Below are 23,920 nucleotides of genomic sequence, written 5' to 3'. Positions count from 1 at the left end.
AAGGTATTAGTTGGGTGCCCTCTCTGAAGCCTCCACATGCTCTGACAAGCTGGACACACACCCCAGGACCTCCACCCTAGACTGCAATCCAGATCCAAGCACGTTAAAGCAAGAATAATTACCCCTCAGAGTGGTTGCTTGGTCCCCCTATAATCTGTAAGCCAGGAGCTGAAACAGCCATGGGGTGGGGGCTGCATGGTTGCAGCGCCTCAGCCACTTCTCCCTCCACAGGATAAAGGCCCAACTGCACTCCCAATTACTGGATCCCAAAGTCCACAATGCACTGACCTCTCACTTTATCCTTAGCATCTATGTGTAGATAATTTTGGAAACCGCCACAGCTGCTGGTGATCTGAAGTCCCTCCAGCCAGCGGCTCATCAGGCCAGCCCTGGGGCTAAAGCCTTGTCGTAGGGCTGGGCTCGGCTCCCAGAGCTCTGTGCTGGCTGCTCCCTGCCGCCTGCTGGGCTGTCCTCAGCAGGAGGTTAGCTTCTCTGTGTCATTTTGTAGGTTCTGTAGCTCCAAAGTTTGTTCAGAGTCACCTTTTACATGAATTGGAGGTGTTGGGAGCCAGAGCCCAGCAGAAGTCCTGTTTCTACTCCGCCATCTTGACTCTGCCCCCCCAATTATCAAAATATTAAATAAGCTTGTGGATTCCAAATTAGGAACAGTGGTTCTAGACAAAGAACTGGCCAAGTCCCAAGTAATTCTCCCCCAAACCCCTGAAAGACCAAAGGAGGCTAAGAATACACAATGCAAGAGAAAAGGTCCATGTCACATCAGTACTTGGAGAAGAGGCCACAAATGAGGAGGGAAGCCAGAGATGACCTACTAAGAGTATGAAAAAAGAAGAAATAAAAATATAAGATACAACCAACCAAGGAAACCACTTAGAATTCATGACTCAGAATCATGTCAAAGTAATAGAGAATTTGAAAAGAAAAGTGCCACATTTGGAATAAGAAAAAAACATAAGCTGAAGAAAATTTGAGAAACGAAAAGTAAAACAGTAACTCTGAAAGATTATATGAATCCTGCACAAGCCTATGTGAATGCCCCTGCAAGACAACATGTACCAAGATAGCTTAAGGATCACAGGTTCCCAGAACAAGATAAATTTAAAGTACTTGACACATAGTTCATTTTTGACAGAGAAAATACAAATTTAATAGCCAAAGGAAAAGACTTATATATCCCTAAAAATCAGAAAAATGTAATAGAATAGCAAACATATTTTAAAAAGATAAAAATCTAAAGCTGGCAGGGATATGGAGAAACAGGAACATTTTATATGAGTAATGAGATTAGAGACTAGTTAAAATATTTTGGAGAACAAAATGCAATAGCAATCATAAAACTGATCACACCCTTTGACCAGAGGTAAGTGTCATAGTAGATCATGTACTGGGCCTGGAATCAGGAAGATCTGAATTCATCTCCGCCCTCAGACACTCCCTAGAGTACGTGACTTTGGGCAAATAATTTTTTCTGCCTCAGTTTCCTCAACTGTAAAATAAGGAGAATAGTAAACCATGGTTACTGTGAAAACGAAATATTATTTGTAAAAATGCTTAGCACAGTGCCTGGCATGTAGTAGGCACTGTATAAATGCTCGTTCCCTTTCCCTATACTGCACTGAAAAATGAAGAACCAAACTGAAAGGAATGATTTAGACACTACCTGTGCTCCTACGGTCTCTTGCCCAGGATTTCATCATCCTTAGAAATACATTCAATTACTATCATTTGTCCCTTTAATGATTAGTATCATTAAAAATGGATAGCTATCAGTCTTGAGAAGTCTCAGAAAGCTGTAATTTCCTAGCTAAGGGCCTATTTAGACAGTAATATTTCCCTGTTGATCATAACACTTAGTATATGAAATATACAAAAATTTAAATCTTTACATTTTTTCATAGTACTACTTCTTACCTGGCACAGATCTGCATGTATTGAGGTCAGCTGGTTTGTATTCATCTGCATCTTGTCTATGGCTTGTCTGAGGATACCAATTCCTCGCAGGGGCTGTCAGAAATGACATCTCTTTCAGATAAGTTCTCATAGATGGCAGCACATTGGATCTTATGTTGTCACTTACAAATAAAAAAAATACTAATTGATAGGTTCCTTTAAACAACAATCTGAGGCTTCCATATCCTTTCAGGAAACTGTTGTTTTCATGTATTAGGAAATACTGACCTTCGATGTTTACAAGAATTCTTTATGGGACATTGCCACTGTAGCACTGACTTTGAAAACCAGAAAACTATGTATTTACTGGGAAGTCAGGCCCTCAAAGCACTAAGACGTCTTCAATGTTTAAAGAAGAAATTTTAATTAACTTTAAGCAAAATAAAGAAATTCTGTACATATAAATGTAAAAAAAGGTCTGTGTATAAATAAATACAGAGAAGTTCTGGCATATCACCAATCCCCGAACATTATAGGAAACATCACAAAAGACTTCATCTAGAATATATCTAACAAAATAAAGTGAGCTGGGTCATGTAACAAATACAAGAGACAACAAACATTCAGTTACACATTAATATCTCCAAGATGTTAAAAGAACAAGAAAAAGGCTTCCAACAAGCTGTACAGATTCTCTTTGGGTGATTTATGGGATAAGATACACATTAAGATAAAGTAGGTGTGGGAAGGTTGTGATTTGCATCAGTTAGGGGAGTATATTAATAAAATAACAGATATTACAAAGTACTATTTTTGACACATAAGCTAGATAAAGTAAATTAGGAAACTTTAAATTGTTGTTAAAAGTGCTAGCATTTGTTCTTTGAGAAGGCCAATTAGAAGAGCATAAATCCTCCTCCCAAGAACATTATCTCCTACTTGAATTTAAGACTGAAACATAATACTATCAAATGTAGGGCCTTACACTGTGAGGTGTGACTAAAGGAAGGACACTGAGTGATTTTCTTGGGTGGTATCATCTTATAGTCATATTTTTTTTTTTATAAAGCAATCGGGGTTAAGTAACTTGCTCAAGGTTACACGACCAGTTATTTCTGGGTGTGGTGCTGAGTGTCTGAGCCCGGATTTGATCCCCAGGTCATCCCGACAGTGGAGCCGGTGCTCTTACTCGCTGAACCACCTGGCCGCCCCTATAGTCATATTTTAAATATATTGAAGAGCTCACATGGCAAGAGAATGACTGGTTACTATGAGCCTTTTTTTCAAACTATAGTACTCTTAGTAAGAGTTAATGCATACTTTGTATTTTCAGTCTCCCTCAGACCAACATACTGAAAACTATTTTAAATTTCAACAGGTAGAAAAGTAATATTCTACAACAAAATAAATATTAGGTTGAGTCCTAAGACTAGTCCCTTAAAATTGAGACACTGCACACAACTGATTTTTTTTATGCTTATTTCTTCTAAATAAAATGATGAAATTAAATGACATGGGAAAAGTACTTTGAGTTGCTCAGAAGGCACTATGTACAAAGCATTAATATTATTAGCTTTAATCTTCAATCGAAACAATATTGTATATTGGGCTTAAAATGACCAAATAAAATTTCTTACCTGTTTTCTTTCCACGAGAGCATTTGTTAACTGATGGCAAAGACCAGCAACTAGATAAAACAATAAATCATTTAAAAATTTAAGTAATTGTAGTAAACATAAAACATATTCAACAGAAAATAATAAATTAATACATAGCTTACAAGTATCTGTTGCATATCTAATATGTTCCCCATTACAAGTGCTGATAAAAAGCTGAACCTGTGAGAATAATGTTTCGAAGTCAGGTACACTGGGCATAGAAAACTTCACAAACCTAAAGTAAGGAGACAAAGATTCAATTACTTTCATTTTTGAGAAGGGGAAACAAGCAGATAGCTAGAAAAAAATAACTTACAGTTACGCATGCCAAATATACACAAATCTTCTGCTCTTTCCTTGATAGGCACTTTAAACTCATCTTTTTAAAAATGTCCTATTGATGCCTTTTGTCTTTATCTCAGTCATTTCTAAAAACCCTTCCCTCCTTGTCAAGATTGAACCCTCCCTTATAACAAAGAAAAACAATTAAGCAAAAATACCAGAAACAGTTACCATATCTGACAGGGTATCCAATATCATGCCCTCTAAGTCTTGCCTCTTTGCTGAAAGGAGAGCAGTACATTTCATTATCACTTCCTCTGTAAAATCAATAGATGTTCACTTACTAAGTAAGAATCTGGCTTCTGTTAGTTAATCTTTTCATTTATCTTGCCAAAGTCATAGTGTATACTCATTTAGCTCTGCTTATTTTACTTTGCATCAGTTCATAAAAAGCTTCCAATGCTTTTCTGTGTTTTTCACATTCTTACTCAAAATATTTCATTACATTTTTGATGGGAGTAATATCCTAAGGCTCTATCCTCATGAAGATTATGGAAGTTATTCCTCAAAAGATACTGAAACTGTCCTCAAGATTTAATTGACTCAGAGAACTAAGGTTTGGTCTATTAATACAGCTTCCTGTTCACCTGAGTGAAAAACAGACAAAACACAAGGGGCTGGAGCTCCTTGCTCAGGGTTCTGACTGAAGACAGAGGAACTCAACCAGCACTGCCACAAGAATGCTGTGCTCAGCTCATTCAAGAATGTCTCAATTAACATCCCTTCCCAGTTTGGAATATCCTTTCCCTGGTATGCTTCCCTCCTAAAATGGCCTTTCTGGCTGTAAAAGGCAAACTCCTCTACAAGCACACAAGATCCCAATTATCTGGTCTCCTCTGGCAGACTGACTCTTTATCCACCTCCCCCCACACCCAGCTCCTACTAATCTTTAATTTCTTTCAGTTTACTGGCTGCTTTCTTGCTCTCTATAAAAAACAAACAAATTCCACACCCCCCCCCTCAAATGCTACACACACAACAAAACTCACTAGATCACAGCTAGTTATCTTCCTTTAAATCTCCTTTTAATGACCTTGAAAGTAGTAGGCTCCTTCCTACTTTTCCATTCTTCTCATACCTTACTCTACTCCTCCTCCCCCACCCTCACACCACCACACCCCCAACACCTCCTTCCACATATTCTATGATTTAGTGACACTGGCTTCCTTGCAATTCCTTGCATGAGACACGACATCTTCACATTTCAGTGGCTATCCCTCATGCCTAGAATTTTCTCCCTCTCTTTCCTAATCTCTCTTAAGGTTAGTGCTTTCACTCTCAAATTATGTCCAACATATCATAAATATATCTTATTTGTATGTTGTCTCCCCCATTAAGATTGTGGGCTCCTTGAAGGCTGACTGTTTTTGTCTTTGTATCCCAACATTCAGTACAGTGTACATAGCAGGCACTTAATAAATGCTTGTTAATTTGAATTGACTTCTCCTGCTTTGACTACATTAACTTGTTAAATTTACATGCCAATCATGAACCTAAAGTACCAACCCAGCCTGAGCCAAGTCTGACCTATTACAGCATTTATATAAGCACCCCCTTTACCACAGAGAGCTGTTATAAATATCTGGATATGCACAGTGACTCTCAAGAAGCAAAATGAATAGAGTACCAGCAACATATGTAGGAAGACTTGGGTTCAAGTTCCGCTTTTAACACATACTGTCTATGTGACCATAGGCAAATCACTCTTAAGCACTCCTGATGCTCAAGGCAACTAAGACAGTAAGTTGCAGACAGAAGGTGCTGAACTGGGAGTTCCCCTTAGGTACGAATGAACTCTCAATCACTATATGGGGTCTTAAAATGTAACTTCCTTGGGAGTAGGGGTTATTTCATTCTTTGTGTGATCATAGTGCTTAGAACTCAAAGCCTAGCTCAGGGGGATGGGGATAAGCACAGGATACATACTTGCTGACTGACGGCTTCTGTCTCTAACTTTAGAATAGAATGGTTGGTTCAAGGGTATGCTTAGTTCTTTCACTCATCTTTTATAATTCCAAATTATATTTAGAACTAATTCAGGGCATTAATGTTTTAATTAGTCTTCACATGGCCCCTCAACATCGACAATTTGCAAATTTCAATCTTTGCTAATTTGCAACACAACACTTGTTTTTAATTTATTGGGGAATTGGAGATGCAAACATTTTCCCACTTAGTTTCTCTTTTTACTTTTTTCAATGATTTAATAACAGCAGAAATATTTTATGTGATCAAAACAGTTTTTCTTATTTAAGATTCTTCCCATAGCTATGGTTGTGAAAAGCACTTCCTCCACTCTCTTCTAATTTTTTATGATGTACCTTAATCCACAGGCAGTATATCCATTTTTAGATTTTATGATGTATGGTCTAAGATATTATGTCAACTGAATTTCTACAAAATTATTTTCAAGTTTTTCCATCATTTCTTGTCAAAAAGGGAATTCTTGCCCCCAAAATTTATGCACTTGAGTTTATCAAACACTGGGCTACTGTTTTCAGCTGCTTCTACTTCCTGCTCATCCAGTCTGTTTCACTGATCTACTCTTTCTCTTTTTGTACTAGTACCAAAATGATGACTATTGTTTATAATATAAATCAAGGTCAGGTAAAGTTCTCTATGTGCCCCTTCCATTTGTACTTTATACTTCTTTCTACTTTTCATTATTTCTTTTGAGATTCTAGACCTATTATTCCTCCAAATGAATTGTTTTGCTACATTCTACAAAGTATCCCCTTTGTAACCTGATGGGTATAGCATCAAATCCATAAAATAATTTTGATTGCATCCTTTTTGTTATATTGGAACCACCTAATCATGACCATGGAATATCTCTACCCATTTATGTTTTCCTTTATTTTCTGCAACTGTTTTTTGTAGTTGCATTCATATTAGTCTTGGTAAGTTAGTTTCCAGATATTTAATGTACTTTAGCAGATATTTTGAGGAAAATTTCTCATATTATCATGGTTTCTTTCTGATTTTTATTATTCCTTTAAAGAAATACTAATTCCCCAACTGACAAATGGTCAAATGATATGAACTGGCAGTTTTCAGAGGAAGAAATTAAAGATATCTATAAGCATATGAAAAAATGCTCTAAATCACTATTGATTAGAGAAATGCAAATCAAAACAACTCTGGGGTACCACATCTCACTGGTCAGATTGGCTAACATGACAAAACAGGAAAATGATAAATGCTGGAGAGGATGTGGAAAAATTGGAACACTAATACATTGTTGGTGGAGCTGTGAACTGATTCAAACTTTCTGAAGAGCAATCTGGAACTATGACCAAAGGGCTATAAATAAGTACATACCCTTTGGCCCAGCAATACCACTTCTAGGGCTGTATCCCAAAGAGATCATAGAAGTGGGAAAAGGACTTGTATGTACAAAAATATTTATAGCAGCTCTTTTTGTGGTGGCCAAGAATTGGAAATCAAGGGGATGCCCGTCAATTGGGGAATGGCTGAACAAGTTATGGTATATGAATGTAATGGAATACTATTGTACTATAAGAAATGAGGAGTAGACAGACTTCATAATAACCCGGAGAGACTTATAGAAACTGAAGCTGAGTGAGGAGAGCAGAACCAGGAGAACTTTGTACACAATTACAGACACATCATATGTGTGACAACTAACCTTGATTGACTGGGCTCCTCTCAGCAATGCAAGGTTAGAAGACAACTCCAAAAGACTCCTGGTGGAAAGGGCTGTCCACATCCAGAGAAAGAACTACAGAGTCTGAATGCTGATTGAAGCAAACTACCTGCTCTCTTTTTTTGTTTTGTTTCTCTTTTTCATTGTTTACTCCATTGGTTATAATCCTTCTTTACAACTTGACTAATGTTTAATGTGAAGGTATTTGTAGATCCAATATTTTATTGCATGCTGCCATGGGGGTGGGGGGAAAAGACAGAGGGGGAAAAATTTGAAACTCAGGGGATTGTGGAATTGAATGTTGTAAACTAAAATAAGTAAGTCTTTTAAAAAAGAAATACTAATGATGTTTTTGGTAGATTTATTTTGAATTCAAGAACTTTACTGAAGCTATTAATGGTTTCAAGTAGTTTCTTCACTGATTCTCTTGTCTTCTCCCTCTAGTCACTCATTCACGGCTTTGCAGGACTGCTTTTTTTGAGAAGGAGGTGTTTAACATTTTTTTCTTGTTTAGGTATTTGGCATTTTTGTAGATATTCATCTGCTTCCTTTGGATTCTTAAGGTTTGGGGGCCTGTAATCAAACATGGTGTTTTTGTTGTTGTTGCTGTTATTTGACTAACCCTGTTCTTTCTCTGGTACAGAGAACTTATTTTACCAATGCAAAGAGGCATCTGCTCTTCAGGTCAGAGGAGGGACCTGAATCCAGCTGGTTTTGATTCTGAGGCCAGCTTCTATCTACTATTCCATATTGTCTAACTTCTGTGTATATTAGTTGTGTAGTTTCTGATACTTCTTTTATTTACTTTTTGCTAGTTGTGATTTTTACCTAGTTTGCTCATTTTTCTTTGATTTTCCTCCTGTTTTTCTTGATTAGTTTAGCTAATAGCTTATCAAAAACCCAGTTCTTTTACATATTAGTTCTATAGTCTTTTTATTCTCAAGTTTCTCTATTTTCGCTCTGTTAACATTTCTTCTAGGATCATAAATTTAAAGCTGGAAGGGATCTCAGAAGTCATTTTACAGATGAATAACCTCAAGCCCAGAAAAATGATAATGAGAGCTTGCATTCACATAACTCTTCAAGATCTGCAGAGGACTTTATACCTTTTATCTCATTTGATTTGATTTGATCTCCTGACAGCCCTGTGAAGTAACACTGTTACCATCCTCATTTTATAGATGAGGAAAAGCTAAGTGATCTGCACAGGGTCACCCAGATAAGACAGGAAATATGGAGGCAGGATTCAAATTCAGGTGTTTCTGACTCCAAGTCCAAGACTTTGCCCACTATGCGTCTAGCTTCTCTATGTCAATGAAATCTTAGTTCCCAGTCCTATGCCTAAGAAATAACTTGCAGCACAAGGTAAGATAGCTAATTTACTTCCTAGGTTCCCTAACTGCATATTCAACTCATAGGTTCTCCCTTTTTTATTCTGTTCACCTAAGTTTTCAGAGATAGAATTCCTGAGTACTTTTCTAAATCTAATACTAAGTCTTGGTATTAGTACTATATGATACAATCATTTGTTTCTAGGGGGCAGCTAGGTGGCACAGTAGAGATAGAGAACTGGGCCTAGAGTCAGGAAGACTCATCATTCAGAGTTCAAATACGGCCTCAGAAAATTATTAGCTGTATAATCCTGGGCAAGTCATGTAACTGTTTGCCTCAGTTTCCTCATTTGTAAAAATGATCTGGAGAAGGAAATGGCTAACCAGTCCAGTAGTACCTCTGTTCCATTCCTTCATTTTTATTCTGTAAGTATCTATATATGTTAAGGTTTTTTTCTTTATACATTATAGCAAAGGGGATAAAGAGTTAGATTCACCTTAAGTCTGATAATTAATATTTCAACTTTTTTTTCCGTTACTTGTAGTTCAACATCTTTTTCGTTGTTTATTATATAATCTTTTTTTTTTAAAGAGTTAGATTCAGAGACAGGCATCATCCCGGTTTCAAGTTCTCCCTCTGAACAGACAGCCTATGTGACCAGACAAGGCACTTATCCTTCCAGTTCTCTAGGCAAAGGGTCAATAAACTACTGCCAGAGGGCCTCTTGCTTTTGTACGCAGGAGCTGAGAATTTTTTTTACGTTTTAAAATACCATAAAGCCTTATTTTTAAAATGGTAGCTAAGTGAACAGCAGATAAAATGTCAGACCTGGACAAAGGAAAACCTGAGTTCAAATCTGGTCTCAGATGTTTACCAGCTCTGTGATCCTGAGCAAGTCATTTAATCTCTGCCCACCAGTTTCCTCACATATAAAATGGAAATAATAATAATAACAACTACCTCCCAGGATTACTGTGACCATAAGATGTGATATTTGTTAAGTGCTTTGCAAAACTGAAAGCACTAGAAAAACACTAATTGTGTTATTAAAAAACCCTTTCCTAGGCTATTCTCTATGATTAAATTGGCGAGAAAAAATCTGTACTGTACATCTAGGAGTTCCCAACATCAATGAAATCACAGGTTCAGGCCCTAGGCCTATAGCTTGTATGCAGCAATCAGATGGGGTTCTTAAATCCCTTTTTTTACCTTCCTCTTCTCTTTTATTAGGCAATTTAATCCCTTCACATTTCAGATTACAATTAAGATTTTTTCCCTACTGAACATTTTTATATATTCTTTTCTTTCACTAAAGTCAGCACTTATAGTCTCTTTGCTTACAATAATTTGATTTTGCTATCCTCTTAAATCTTTTCTTCTGTTCCTTGATTTTTATTCACCATTAAAAAAAAATCTATTGCTACAGAATGTTTATATTTTGTTCTAAATTCCTGTCATCAGACTTGCTGATTTATTTCATTCAAAGATCTACTTTCTTTTCTTATTCACTGATACTTTTACTTAACTCATCAATTATTCTCTAGAACCATTCCAGCATCTTGGTGTTATGGAGTGGAAATTGCTGAATTTGTTATAATATCCTCATCTTCTTCATCTTCCAAGTCTTAGGATTTGGACCTAATCTCAATAGTTGCGAAATAAATGTTCAGTAAGATGACACTTTTCAATGAATGTTTAATTTCTCCCCCTAAGTAAGTTTTTATCTGTCTTTGTCATCCTGTTGGCTTTTCTCTGGTGTCCTTGCTGTAGGCACACTTCTTTCTACCAATCTTTTCCCTTCCATAACGGCAGTGTGAAGAAGGTAAAAAAAAGGAATCTGATTAACTCTAGTGATCTGTGATTGAAATGGTCTCTTCCTAGTCCTCTGTTCTTCCTTTCCTCACCCATACTGGAACCCAGTCTCTGGTTCTTACATTTTCTTTCTCTTTCCCTTTATGATTTACACTTCGGAGCTAACTTTGTTTGACCAAGATTATTTACAGCACAAATCTACTGTACTTCTTATGTCCTTTTCGCCATATCCCAGCCTATTCCCTATTTCCTAGTTGAATTTAATGTATTTTTTTTTTACACAAAATTTTTATTGATCTTTTGTTTTTATATTACCTACATATTTCCCAGGGTACCCCTAACTTACACCATCCCAGACAGAGTTCACCTCTTATAATAAAGAATTTAAAAAGAGAAAGTAAAATAACGTCCACAAGACTAACCAATATATATTTTTGAAAGTGTGGCTTTATTATATGCAACATTTAATACTCATGGACCTCAACTTCTACAAAAATGATAGAGGGAGGCTTCTTCTTTGGATACAAATTTGGTCATTGTAATTTTGTAAAAATCAAATTCTATTATCTTAGTAGTATTGGCTATTTTTCTGTTTATTTCTTTGATGTACTAAGAAGATACTGCTTTCTTTTTCTATGGTAAAGGGCTATGCTAACAAGGCCACATTCTTTCCCTAATAACAATTTAAGTATACTCCTTTGTCATAAGTACCCAGGACCTGCCCTAAGCAAAACTTTTATTTTTATAAGAAGTAAATCATTTCTTATTTGTTACTCTCAGTGGCCAAACAGCTTAAGAAAGAGAGAGAGTATATACTTATATATGCATGTATATATGTATACACACATATGTACATATAGAAATAGTATGTGTTATCTAAATTGTCAACACATACACGAACACCAAATAATGATGGTGTGTGTCCCACACAGACTGCAGTTTACTTGTCTGTATCCTATAATGCCTTATTTGAACAGTAGCTATTAAGAACCTTGAAAATTCTCAATGCACTACATTATATATATGTCTATGTGCGCAATCCTTTTTCTGGCTCTGAAACTCAGTTAAGAATGAGGTTAATCGGGGAGGCCAGGTGGCTCAGTGAGTAAGAGTACCGGCCCCAGTGTTGGGATGACCTGGGGATCGAATCCGGGCTCAGATACTCAGCACCACACCCAGAAATAACTGGCCCTGTAACCTTGAGCAAGTTACTTAACCCCAATTGCTTAAAAAAAAAAAAAGAATTGTACATTGGGCGGCTAGGTGGCACAGTGAGTAAAGCGCGGCCCTGGAGTTGGGAGGACCATTCCGGCCTGAGACACTTAACACGCACAAAAAAAAAACTAGCCATGTAACCTTCGGGCAAGTTACTTAACCCCAATTGCCCTCCAAAAGGCAAAAAAAAAAAAAAAAGAATGAGGTTAATCAGATGCCCAATTCCTCTATACTTTCTTAGATGTTTGTATACTTTTTTCACCTACCATATTTATGTGAAGTAGTAAGGGCTTCTTCTCTTTCCTCCTAGCTTCTGTACTAAAGTATTCCTTTCTTCCTTTTTCTCCCCTCTCTAAAACCCAACAAAACAGGCGAGAACTATACTGATAGACTGTATTTCTTACTTAACTCCCTCTGATCCTTAATGAAACATTGTCACTTCTCTCTCAATTTGAATGTAAATACTTCATCAGCATTTAGCTCTTTCTAAATGAACAAATGCATTTATCTTTCTAGGTTTCTCTCATTTCCAATATTTGAATTTAAAGTTTCTATACATTTCTAGTCTTTTCATTAGGAAAGTTTAAAAGTCCTTTATTCTATTAAACCTCTATTTTCCATGACAAATATTGGAAGGGATGTGGAAAAACTGGGATACAAACGAACTATTGGTGGAGCTGTGAACTAGTCTAACATTCTGGAGAACAATTTGGAACTAGGCCCAAAGAGATAAAAAAGTGCATACCCTTTTAATCAGCAATACCACTATATTTTTTTATATTCCAAAGAAATCAAATAAAAGGGTAAAAGACCTATTTGTACAAAAATATTTATAGCAGCTCTTTTTGTGGTGACAAAGAATTGCATTTCAAGGGAAGGGCGCATCAATTGGGAAATGGCTGAACAAAGTGTGGCATATCACTGTGATAGAATACTGTAAGAAATGACAAGCAGGATGGTTTCAGAAAAACCTGGGGAGACTTACACAAATTAATGCAAAGTGAACTAAGCAGAACCAGGAGAACATTGTACAAAATAACAGCAATATTCTAAGGATGATCAACCGAGAAAGAATTAGCTACTCTGATCAAGACAATAATCCAAGACAACTCCAAAGAATCCACAATGAAAGATTCTATCCACTTCCAGAAAAATGATAAACTCTGAAGGTAGACTGCAGCATACTTTTAAAATTTCTTATTTATTTTTGGGTGTGTCTTTGGCTGTTTTCTTTTGCAATATGGCTAATATAGAAAATGTTTTGCATGACTTCTCACATATAAGTGATATCAAATTGCTAGTCTTCTCAAGGATGGGAAGGCATGAGAAGGAGAAAGAGAATTTGGAACTCAAAATTTTTAAAAAAGATTGTTCAAAAATTTTTTAATGTCCCTGGGAAATATTTAATGAAATGCATTTTAAAAATGTTTAAGTTCATTTTCCCTCCTGTAGGATTACACTTAGTTTTTCAGGCTAAGTTGTTCTTGGCTGCTGCCCTTTTGTCTTTTGGAATACCATATTCCAAGATTTTCTCTCCTGTAAAGTAGTTACTACAGTGCCCTGAGCCATCAACTTGAGGAAAAAAAACCTCTTTTATTTGTTGATCTGGAAGTGAGCTAAGGTCATGAACTATAGCCATTTTTTCATTTCCCATCCACCATCTTGCATTCCTTTGGACTTCTCCATCAAGCACCTAAGAATTTCATCACTAGGAACTTCATCATCCTGTAAGATCAGCCTTGGAACTAAAATTACCTTCTGCCCCTCTGACTGCAGGGTGAAATGATGAATTCCTCCCAAAACCTCCATTTAAGGAGGGCACCTATGCTAACCATCTCTTCATTTCCCAATGGGCTCTAGTCTTCTGTACTTCTCTATAAAATCCCTGGTGCTGGGGTACCTTCCCTACCTTGACTCCCTAGCTTCCTTTTGTGTGTAATTCTTCCCCATTAGATGGCAAATTTCTTGGGGGCAGAGACAGTCTTTCTTTTTCTTTTCTTTTTTTTTTTTTTTTTGGTTTTTGGAGGGCGATTGGGATTAAGTGACTTGCCCAAGGTCACACGGCTAGTAAGTATTAAGTGTCTGAGGCCACATTTGAACTCAGGTCCTCCTGACTTCCGGGCTGGTACTCTATTCACTGTACCACCTAGCCACCCCTCTTTTTCTTATTTTTATGGCAGTGTTTAGCACCATGCCTGGCAGGTAAGATAGTAGGTACTAATGTTTACTGGCTAACTGACTGGAAAGGCAATCTGGCACCTGATTCTGCAGGTCACATCTACTTAAAGCCTCATGAAAGAGAGTTCTTGTGTCTGGCACTGTCACTAAAGTTCAACATCAGAAACTGATATGATTTTATCAGAAAAAAATGACAAAAAAGAGGCATCATCATTTGCTTTGCTGCTGCATCGTAAGGACCATGGAACTTTTTCATCTGGCTTGCAGCTGAAAACTTCCATCTGTATAGTCTCCTCCATTTAGACCATGAGCTCTTTGAGAGTAAGGGCTGTTGCACTTTTCTATTTGTAGCCCTGGTGCTTAGCACATAGATCAGACTTAATAAATGCTTCATTCTTTCATTATTGTGCCACTTTGACTGTTGTTCCTAGGTATATGAACCTTTTTCTAGCTATTTATAGTATTTTTTTCTCTAACTTGAAAACTGGATTTTGAATATAAGATTCCTGGCTCAGTTTCAAGAGACGATCAGTAGATTCTATTTTGACTTTGCCCTCTGGTTCTAATAGTTCTGGATATTTTAAAAAATGATTTCCTGAATCACAGTATCCAAGTTTTTTGTTTGTTCATGATTTTCAGAGAATTCAATGACGTTTAAATGATGACTCCTCAATCAGTTTCCCAGATCATTTATTTTTGATAGTAGGTACCTTACATTTTTTTTATTTGATCCTGTTTTGACCTTTTTCCCTCCCATTCCTTGTAGTCTTAAGGAGTTACTAAGCTCTAATTTGATTTTTCAGGGAGTTTACTTCTTGAATAAGGTTTTCCATTTTCTATTTGAAGCCATTTATTCTATTCCCCTTTGAATTCCCCCTCCCCTTAAGAGCTCCTATTTCAATTCTAATTTCATTTTTTCCCTTCTTCATTTCCTCTAGCTTTTCTTACATTACTTGCAGCCAAGTGATTTTTTTTTCCTCTGACCTGGAGATTACTCCTTCCTCTGACTCTGCACTTGCTCTGAGACTACTCCCGTCTTTTAAGTTTGATTCTTGGGCTTCTCTTAACTGATAGCATCTCTTCATTGCTTGTTGTTTTCTTACAGTAACTCATTTTGTGTTAATCAATATTTTTCCACATATTTATGAATTAATACAAATATCATTACTTGCTATAATGACCTATTACATAATACTAAAACTACTACTGATTAAACAAACTCCATTATCTATACCAGATCATATATTGTGTTGTTGGGAATCCCATTTAAAATAAGTTTTACTTGATTAGGTCTTAAAGGAAGTTCATTATAATTGACTGAGCCTAAAGCTGCATAAGAATTCAGAGTAAAGGGGCGGCCAGGTAGCACAGTGAGTAAGAGCGTTGGCTCCAGTGTTGGAATGACCTGGATCAAATTCGGGCTCAGATATTCAGCACCACACCCAGAAATAACCGGCTGTGTAACCTTGAGCAAGTTACTTAACCCTGATTGCTTTAAAAAAAAAAAAAAAGAATTCAAAGTAAATTTGCCTAAGATCAATAGTAATTTTATTAATATTCTCCATCTCAGCCATATCTGACTTGATCATTCTGAATTTTTATTTCCCAGTTAGAAATCTTTGGATAAAGTACTGAAAAAATAATGCTTAAAATATTCAGGGGTGGGGGTGGCTAGGTGGCGGTGGCACAGTGAATAGAGCACCGTGAATAGAGCACCGGCCCTGGAGTCAGGAGGACCTGAGTTGAAATCCGGCCTCAGACATTTAATGCAAAAACTAGCCATGTGACCTTGGGCAAGTCACTTAACCCCAATTGCCCTCCCCCCCCCAAAATATTCAGGGGTACTAGCAACTTAATCTGCCAGAGGCAACTGGTGACAAAAAGGACAGAGTGCTGGGTCTGGAGTCAAAGAAGTATAAGTTCAAATCCAGCCTCAGACACTAGCTGTGTCATCTTGAGCAAGTCACTTAACATCTGTTTGCTTCACTTTCCTCAACTATAACATGGGGATAATAACAGCACCTATCTTTGCAAAGCTATTGTAAGAAAAAGCACTTAACACAGTGCCTGACAAATAGCAGTACTATATAAACGCTTATTCCCTTCCCCCCACCTCACCAGTCACATTCACCTTTCATTTCCAAAAACAATTTTAATACTAAAAAAACCCACTTTACCAATCCAAATGAAAAAAATTTAAAGCCTGATGAAACTCAATACCACAATGAGCACAACTGTAAAACCAGGTGCTAGGAGCCCTGGGTAGAGGTGCTTGTATGATCTTGAGGAAATCATTCCCCTCTCTCTGGTTCAGCTTCATCCTTTGTAAAACTACAGAATAGAACGAAATGATCTCAAAGGTCCCACCCAGCAGCAGTATTCTATAGTTTCAATGAATTCTAACATTACTATGTTACTATAGTATTATAGTAACATTCCTATGACAGTTTCAATTTTACAGAAAAACGGAATTTTCTTCATATAATCTGCTTTTTTTCTCATATAAAAAAATCCACAAAACTCTGGTTCATAAAGTTTTTTTGGGGGGAAGGGTAATTGGGGTTAAGTGACTTGCCCAAGATCACTCAGCTATTGGGGGGGGGGGATGTGTGTTAAGTGTCTGAGGCCAAATTTGAACTCGGGTCCTCCTGACTCCAAGACCGGTGCTCTATTCACTGTGCCACCTAGCCGCCCCATCATAAAGTTTTTAAGTTAATTTAGGGGTTAAGGTAAGTTTATATCTATCACAATAAAACATCACTTACAGAACTGCAAGGACCCCCAAGGAATGCTCTTGTACATCCAAAGCACCAAGCACTGTATCAAGATGGGATAAATTTTTTGCTAGAAGTTCTCCACTTTTGTTTATCAATTCACAAAGTTGAGTCATTTGCCCTAGAAAACATCAAATAATGGTATCATTGACTCATGGCACAGTAAACTGACATGAAGGGGCAAAGACAACATTGTAAAAATATGAGAAAATAAAGAATAAACTGTAAGAGTATATAAATACCAAATTGTAATAACTGAGGTTAATATCACAAACAAATCTATTACTAAATGAAATAGAGAGCTTCACAAGATGTAAAAAGGATCATTTTGATTATATTAAATTAAAAAGGTTTTACATAAACAAAACCAATGCAACCAAGATTAGAAGGAAAGCAGAAAGACAGGAAACAATTTTTACAGCAGGTATCCCTGATAATTGCCCCATTTTTCAAATATATGGAGAACTGAGCCAAATTAAAAAAAATACAAGTCTTTCCCCAAATGATAAATGGTGTGACCAAAAGATATGAACAGGCAATTTTCAGATGAAGAAATCAAAGCTATCTATAATTATATGAAAAAATGCTCTAAGTCACTATTGATTAGAGAAATGAAAATTAAAACAATTCTGAGGTACCATTTCATAGCTTTCATATTGATATGACAGAAAAGAAAAATAATAAATATTGGAGGGGATGTGGGAAAATCAGGACACTAGAGTTAGAAGTTATTGTCCATCATTCTCGAAGAAAACCAAAAGGAATTTGTTGGAGTCAAGGTACAATGGGTCCAAATGTGGTCCATATCAGACCAACATGAGCTCAGAAGGTTCTACCACAGATTGGGCATGAAGAGTTCATATGAACATTAGAAGTGGAGCTGTCTCTAAATTTGCTCATCAAACTATGCCCAAAGGTTAATCAAACTGTGCATACCCTTTGGTCCAACAATACCACTACTAAGTCTATAGCCCACAGAGATTTTTAAAAAAGGGAAAAGGACTTGCTTTTACAAAAATATTCATAGCAGCTCTTTTTATGGTGGTAAAGAACTGGAAATTGAGGGGATACCCATCAATTGAGGAATGGCTAAACAAGGTATGATATATGAATTAATGGAATACTATTGTGCTATAAGAAATGATGAGCAGGTAGATCTCAGAAAAATCTGGAAAGACCTACGTAAACTGAAGCAAAATAAAGTAAGACAACATTGTATACAGTAACAGCAACATTGTGTGATGATCAACTATGAATGACTTAGTTATTCTCAGCAATATAATGATCCATGGGGGCAGCCAGGTAGCACAGCGAGTAAAAGCACTGGCCCCAGAGTTGGGATGACCTGGACTCGAATCTGGGCTCAGACACTTAGCACCCACCTAGAAACACCTGGCTGTGTAACTTGAGCAAGTTACTTAACCCCAATTCCCCAATTGCTTAAAAAAAAAATATATATATATATATATATGTATATATAAAATGATCCATGACAATTCCAAAGGATTCATGATGAAAAAAATGCAATCCACGTCCAGAGAAAGAATTAATAGAGCCTGAATGCAGATCAAAGCATACCATTTTCACTTTATTTTTTTCCCATGATTTTTTCTTTTGGTCTGTTTTTTCTTTCACAACATGACTAATACAGAAATATATTTTACATGACCGCACATACATATAATCTTTACCAAACTGCCTGCCATCTTAGGGAAGGAAGAGGTGAGAGAGGGAAGGAGAAAATTTGGAACTCAAAATTCTTTTAAAAATGAATGTTAAAATTATATGTAATAGGAGAAAAAATAAAATACTATCTTTCTAAATAAACAAACAAGTGAACAAATAAATAAATAGATGGATGTCCTTCATTCTCAAACACTTTAGGAAATCACTAAAAGTCAGGGTTGTTCATTTAATTCTGTCAACTTTCACAATAATTATGGCTAAAGCTATATACCATTCTCTCAAACACTGTCAGCTATCTATAAAACACACACCATCATCATAAATGTATATTAACATATCCTAACAAATGCCACGTTTGTGAAGTACATATTTCTTTTTTTTTATTTTTTGCCTTTTGGAGGGCAACTGGGGTTAAGTAACTTGCCCAAGGTTACACGGCTAGTGTTTTTGTGTGGGTGTTAAGTGTCTGAGGCCCAAACCGAACTCAGGTCCTCCTGACTCTGGGCCCGTGCTTTACTCACTGCGCCACCAAGCCGCCCCTGTGCAGTACATATTTCAAAAAAAATAAGGAGGAAGTTGCACTGGAATTAATCTTTGGAAGACCCCTATTAAGTTTTCTTTCCAGACATTCTGATTTACAGTTTAAACTTCAAAACGTCAACAACTAAAAGATTCGTGAACTATTACACATGTATATGTATCTTTTTTGTCTCCCTGCCAGATTAAAAGTTTCTTGAAAATAGGGATTGTTAGGGATACAAAGAAACTACTTCATAGTTCACTTGTCCACTTATTTTGTAGATATCTTCTTTATTAAAGTGATACCTAAACAACATAATGCCTTAAGTGGAAATTAAAATAAATTTAAGATTTTATCTAGAAAAAATTTAAAAACAGCATCACTGCTACAAAAAGATTGTAGCTACATTATAACCATAAACCAATTCTCTGCTGGTCATAATACAGGATATGTTGGCATTTAACTGATCATTTTCTAATTTGATCACTTATAAAAAATAAGGGAAATGTGCCATAATAGGCAAGGTGTAACATAATAAGCTCCATATTCTTAATATCAGTTATATATACTTTCATAATAGGACCACAAGTTCAACTGAAAAACACATTCCCTTTCTTTATCAAAGTTCTGATAGTTTCTTCTAGTTTGTAACACCTTAACTTTTTTTCTCCTATGCTCTCCTTTTAGGTAAAAAATGTTTCAAACCAATAAATACCAAAGAACAGCTAAACAAGAAAATGTTTAGGAACAATGAGCTTTTTGTCAATTGGGAAGCCAAAGCAGGACTGAGGTGTATAATAAGATAAACCATATGACTGATGATAGAGAATCAGTCAATACTAGACTAAGAAGAAAAACTAATTTTGAAAATACATTCATTGGTAAAAGTATCAATAGATGGCAAAAGTCACAAACTTTCTATTATTTAGTGAAAATGAGAAATTCCATTTGCCCATTTAATTGCTAGTGACTAAGGAATATGATTCATAGATAGATCCAAATTTAATCACAACAACTAAATACAACAAATGAATCTGATATAATATGTTTCTTCATATATACTAAAGGTCCTCTGTCAGAAATGCTGGCATTTGGCAGGTTAAAGAAATAGTAACACTTAAGTGTTTTAAGGTAAACTAGCTTCTGATGATCAAATCAAGGTATAAAATATGACTCAAGTTTGAACTTTTGCTTTTCTACTTCTTGTCATAACGTTATGATTAGTAGCAATAATCAAATTCAAATAAAAGTCATGGTAGGGAACTGGGAAAGAAATAAAGACCCTGGCATGTTAAGGAAATTTACCTCATCACTACCCCCCTTTAATACTGCAGACACAGAAGCACAAAAAGAGATAGAGTAGCAATGTATTCTGCATCAGTATCAAAAATGTTAAGCCTTAAGAGTTAGGGAAGTAAAAACATGGGATCTCATCAAAGGTGTTTCTCTTCCTTGAGCAAAGTACTTATTTAAGAACTGATGCCACACAGCATCAGTTAACAAAGGATGAAAATCAACCCACCAATCAAAAAACATAATAAAAGCTCCTGTACCAGGAACTGTTGTTATAGGTCTTAGAGATACAAATAAAAGGAGGAAACAATCCCTATTTTCAAGGAGCTTTTAATCTAGCAGGGCGACAAAAAAGACACATATACATGTGTAATAGTTCACAAATCTTAGTGGCAATTCAATTAGACTATCACCCATTTATTTTGCAATGAACTGTTACATACTAACTTGAACATGCCAATTAATCTCTTTAAGCCTCAGTTTACTCATCTGCAAAATGAATGTTGGAAGAGATAAATATGATGCCTTCCAACTCCAAATCTTTTGATCCTTTGAAGTACAGATAAATAAAGCTATCTGCCCAACATTAGAATATATATCTGCAGCCGAACTAACATAATAATTCCTACATGTATGAAGTTTTACAGTTATAAAACACCTAACCTTCATTATCTCATTTGACTTCAAACATACTATAAGGTAGCTACTGCAATTATTATTCCAATTTTACATCTGAAAAAACTGAGGTCCAAAGAGATGAAATGATTTAAGGCCATATAGGTAGGAAACCTGAAAATGGAACTTAAATCTAAATCTCCGGATTCCAAGTCTAGTGTTTTTACTACTGAAATCATGGTCCCTTTCAAACTATTACACATGTATATGTGTCTTTTTTGTCTCCCTGCTAGATTAAAAGCTCCTTGAAAGGGATCCCCTCACTCTCCTATCTAGTATTTGGTCCTGAATGCCTCACCTAGGACACGAAATTAAGAGAGGATATGAATAAATGAGGCAAAAAATGCCTCTCACAGAATCCCAATCTTAATACTAAGAGAGACTTTTAAGATATCTTGCCCAATTCCTATGCAAATCATGGATCTAATTTACAGTATCCCCTGACATGTGGTTACTTCCAGTGACAGGGAACTCACTACACTCAAAGGCAGTCTAGTCCAGGTTTGGGACAGTTCTAATAGGAAATTATTCTTTAGATTTCTTTGGAATGTGCCTCCTTGTATAGTCTTCTGGTCAGAGGTCTTCGTTCTAGCCTGTAAGACAAGGAGAAAAAGCCTAATCGTTCCACATGACAATTCTTCAATACCTCAAAGAAGCTGTCACATGCCCCTGTATCTTCTATTCTTTAGCCTAAACATCACTAGTTCCTTCAATATATCTTCTTATATCCTTACATTCCTGATCACCCTCTTCCTGAGACATTCTAGTTAGTCAATGTGTTCTAAATTATGGCACACAGAATTTAGCACAATAACGTCATGATGATCTGAACAGGGCATGACGCAGTGGTATATTATGTCCCAGACTATAAACATTATCTTCCTTTTTTAGTGATGCCTAACATCACATCAGCTCTAACAATGAGCTCACAGTTCTTTAAAAGTCCTACATCTTCACATTGCTTTCTCGTTCTGTACTTGACAAGTTGATTTTTTGCACCCCTGTCCAAGACTCTGTATTTATTTCTATTTCATTTCATCCTATTCATTTTGGCCACTAAACCAGGCTATCAACATCTTTTTAGTTTCAGCTTCTGTAATCCTATGTATTAGTTAGTCTCAACAACAAATTTGATCTAAGTTGATTCATGCAAGTAACTGATTAGAAAACTGAACAGAATTGGACTAAAGACACAACTCTGGGGTGTCATTAGTGACTTCTCTCCAACACATTAATCAATACTCTAAGCCCATTTAAACTGTTTTGTCATTTAGTCCATTTAATCTGTAAGGTTATGGTCAGAGACCCTGTCAAGTTATTTCCTTGATTTGCTGGTCTAAATCCTGTTAAGATTGGTCTCCTATGGCTTGTTCTTATGACGGCAGCTCATGCTTGGCTCCCCACCCTTCAGGAAGGGCTGCAGACGCTATTATCACTAGTGTTTTAATCACTACTTTGAGCATGAATAATTAAGGGTCTTGGATTTGAACTCAGGTCGTCCTGATTCCAAAGCCAGCACTTTCACCGAACTACATGGTCCTGATGACTGCTAATAATCACCGCTTCCCCACAGCCCCCCTTTAATACTTTGTTCCGGAATTCCCCTCACTCCGCGGGGCAGGGCCTCCCAGTGTGCCCCAGCACTCCATCTCCCGCAGCCATGCTCCTGCACAGGCGGTGCCCAGTGCCTGGGGCTCACTCTCCGCCCACCTCCGCCTATTAGCTCGGTAAAGACGGACAGGCCGTTCGCGCCTCTGAGGTTTCGCTGGGAAAGGCACAGCGCAGGTACCGCCATGGGGAGCCCGGAATTCAAATTACACCCTCAGCCTTCTTCCCCAGAAGCTCCCAAAGGGGGTAGCGGGTGAGACTGACAGGCGTTCGGCCAATCGCGGCAAGGGAAGGGGGACCCCCTTGGCCAATCGCTGTGCAGGACAGAGCGATGGCGGAAGTCACCGCCCAGCAAACTGTCAAGCAAAGCGACTCTGGGTCGGAGGGGGACCGGCCTGGATGCCCAGAAGGACGGGATCTGGGCTCGGGAGCCGGAGGAGAGGAGGAAGGCGCCTCTCCTCCCTCTCCTCCCTCCACAAACGGCTGGCGGAGGCGGGGCTGGGGCGAGCTAAGGGGGAGGGGGAGCCTTCCCGTGCACACCGGCCCGCGGAGCCGCCAGCTGGGCCCCTGCCGGAGGAGGCGGCTCGGCGCGGGGGCCACACGGGAGGTGCGAGGGCTAGGCCTGGGGGAATGAATGAGGCTCGAGCGAGACGGCTCCTCCCCCACCTAGGCTCCCCTGCCTGCCGAGGACAGAGAGCGGCGGCCGGGGGGAAGGAGTGTGGGCCGGGCCGGACCGGGCCGGGCCCGGCCGCCTGGAGACTGACCTTGAGCGGAGAGCTGCCGGACGCTGTTCACGAACTGCTCTAGGGCAGACGCCATGTTCATCCCGGGGAGGAAGGGAACGGGGAGACGGGGGGGGGGAAGGGCAGAGGGAGGCCCAGGCGGTAGCAGCTTCTCAGGCGGGAAAAGCTTGGAGCTCTGTGGACTAGCAGCGATTGACCAAGGTGGGGGGGGGTAGCCCCTCAGGAACTCCCGCTTGCCGTCACTTCCGGCGAGGTAGATATCGCGAGATTACGACCGCGCCGAGACGGGTTACCGTTGCCATAGAAACAGCGGTCCGCCTTCTATAGTGTGAGGAAGGGGAGTTGGGGGAAGTTTCAGGTCTGGGCGCCCATCGTAGCCTTGTCACAGGAGCAGAAAAGAACCTTGGGGGTCATCCAGGCCATCCCTCATCTGCGTCTTCATTTGACAGAAGGGGAAACTGAGGGTCGGAGCACGAAAAGTGGACCCAGGTGCTGCCCCTTCCGGCAGC

At 37.9% G+C, this 23,920-nt stretch overlaps 1 protein-coding gene across 2 annotated transcripts in view; it reads right to left on the bottom strand.

Moving 5' to 3' along the window:
• COPS3 (COP9 signalosome subunit 3) overlaps window positions 1-23,642 on the bottom strand; it is a 42,606-nt gene extending 18,964 nt beyond the window's left edge. The window contains exons 1-5 of one of the 2 annotated variants that reach the window (XM_069087905.1): window positions 23,433-23,642; window positions 16,878-17,007; window positions 3,689-3,801; window positions 3,546-3,595; window positions 1,930-2,022 (exon numbers count right to left, since the gene is read on the bottom strand). In XM_069087905.1, the coding sequence (XP_068944006.1) occupies window positions 1,930-2,022; window positions 3,546-3,595; window positions 3,689-3,801; window positions 16,878-17,007; window positions 23,433-23,493 (447 nt within the window). In that variant the 5' untranslated portion in view covers window positions 23,494-23,642. The remainder of the gene's footprint in view (window positions 1-1,929; window positions 2,023-3,545; window positions 3,596-3,688; window positions 3,802-16,877; window positions 17,008-23,432) is intronic. The other variant, XM_069087906.1, reaches the window with a different exon arrangement.
• Between the last annotated feature and the right edge of the window lie 278 nt (window positions 23,643-23,920).

The sequence above is a fragment of the Petaurus breviceps genome, unplaced genomic scaffold (assembly GCF_028583685.1).
Source record: "Petaurus breviceps papuanus isolate PSGF00001 unplaced genomic scaffold, PetGlider_PUasm1.0 183, whole genome shotgun sequence".
NCBI classification, from domain to species: domain Eukaryota; kingdom Metazoa; phylum Chordata; class Mammalia; order Diprotodontia; family Petauridae; genus Petaurus; species Petaurus breviceps.
This window is presented reverse-complemented; position numbering and strand designations above follow the sequence as displayed.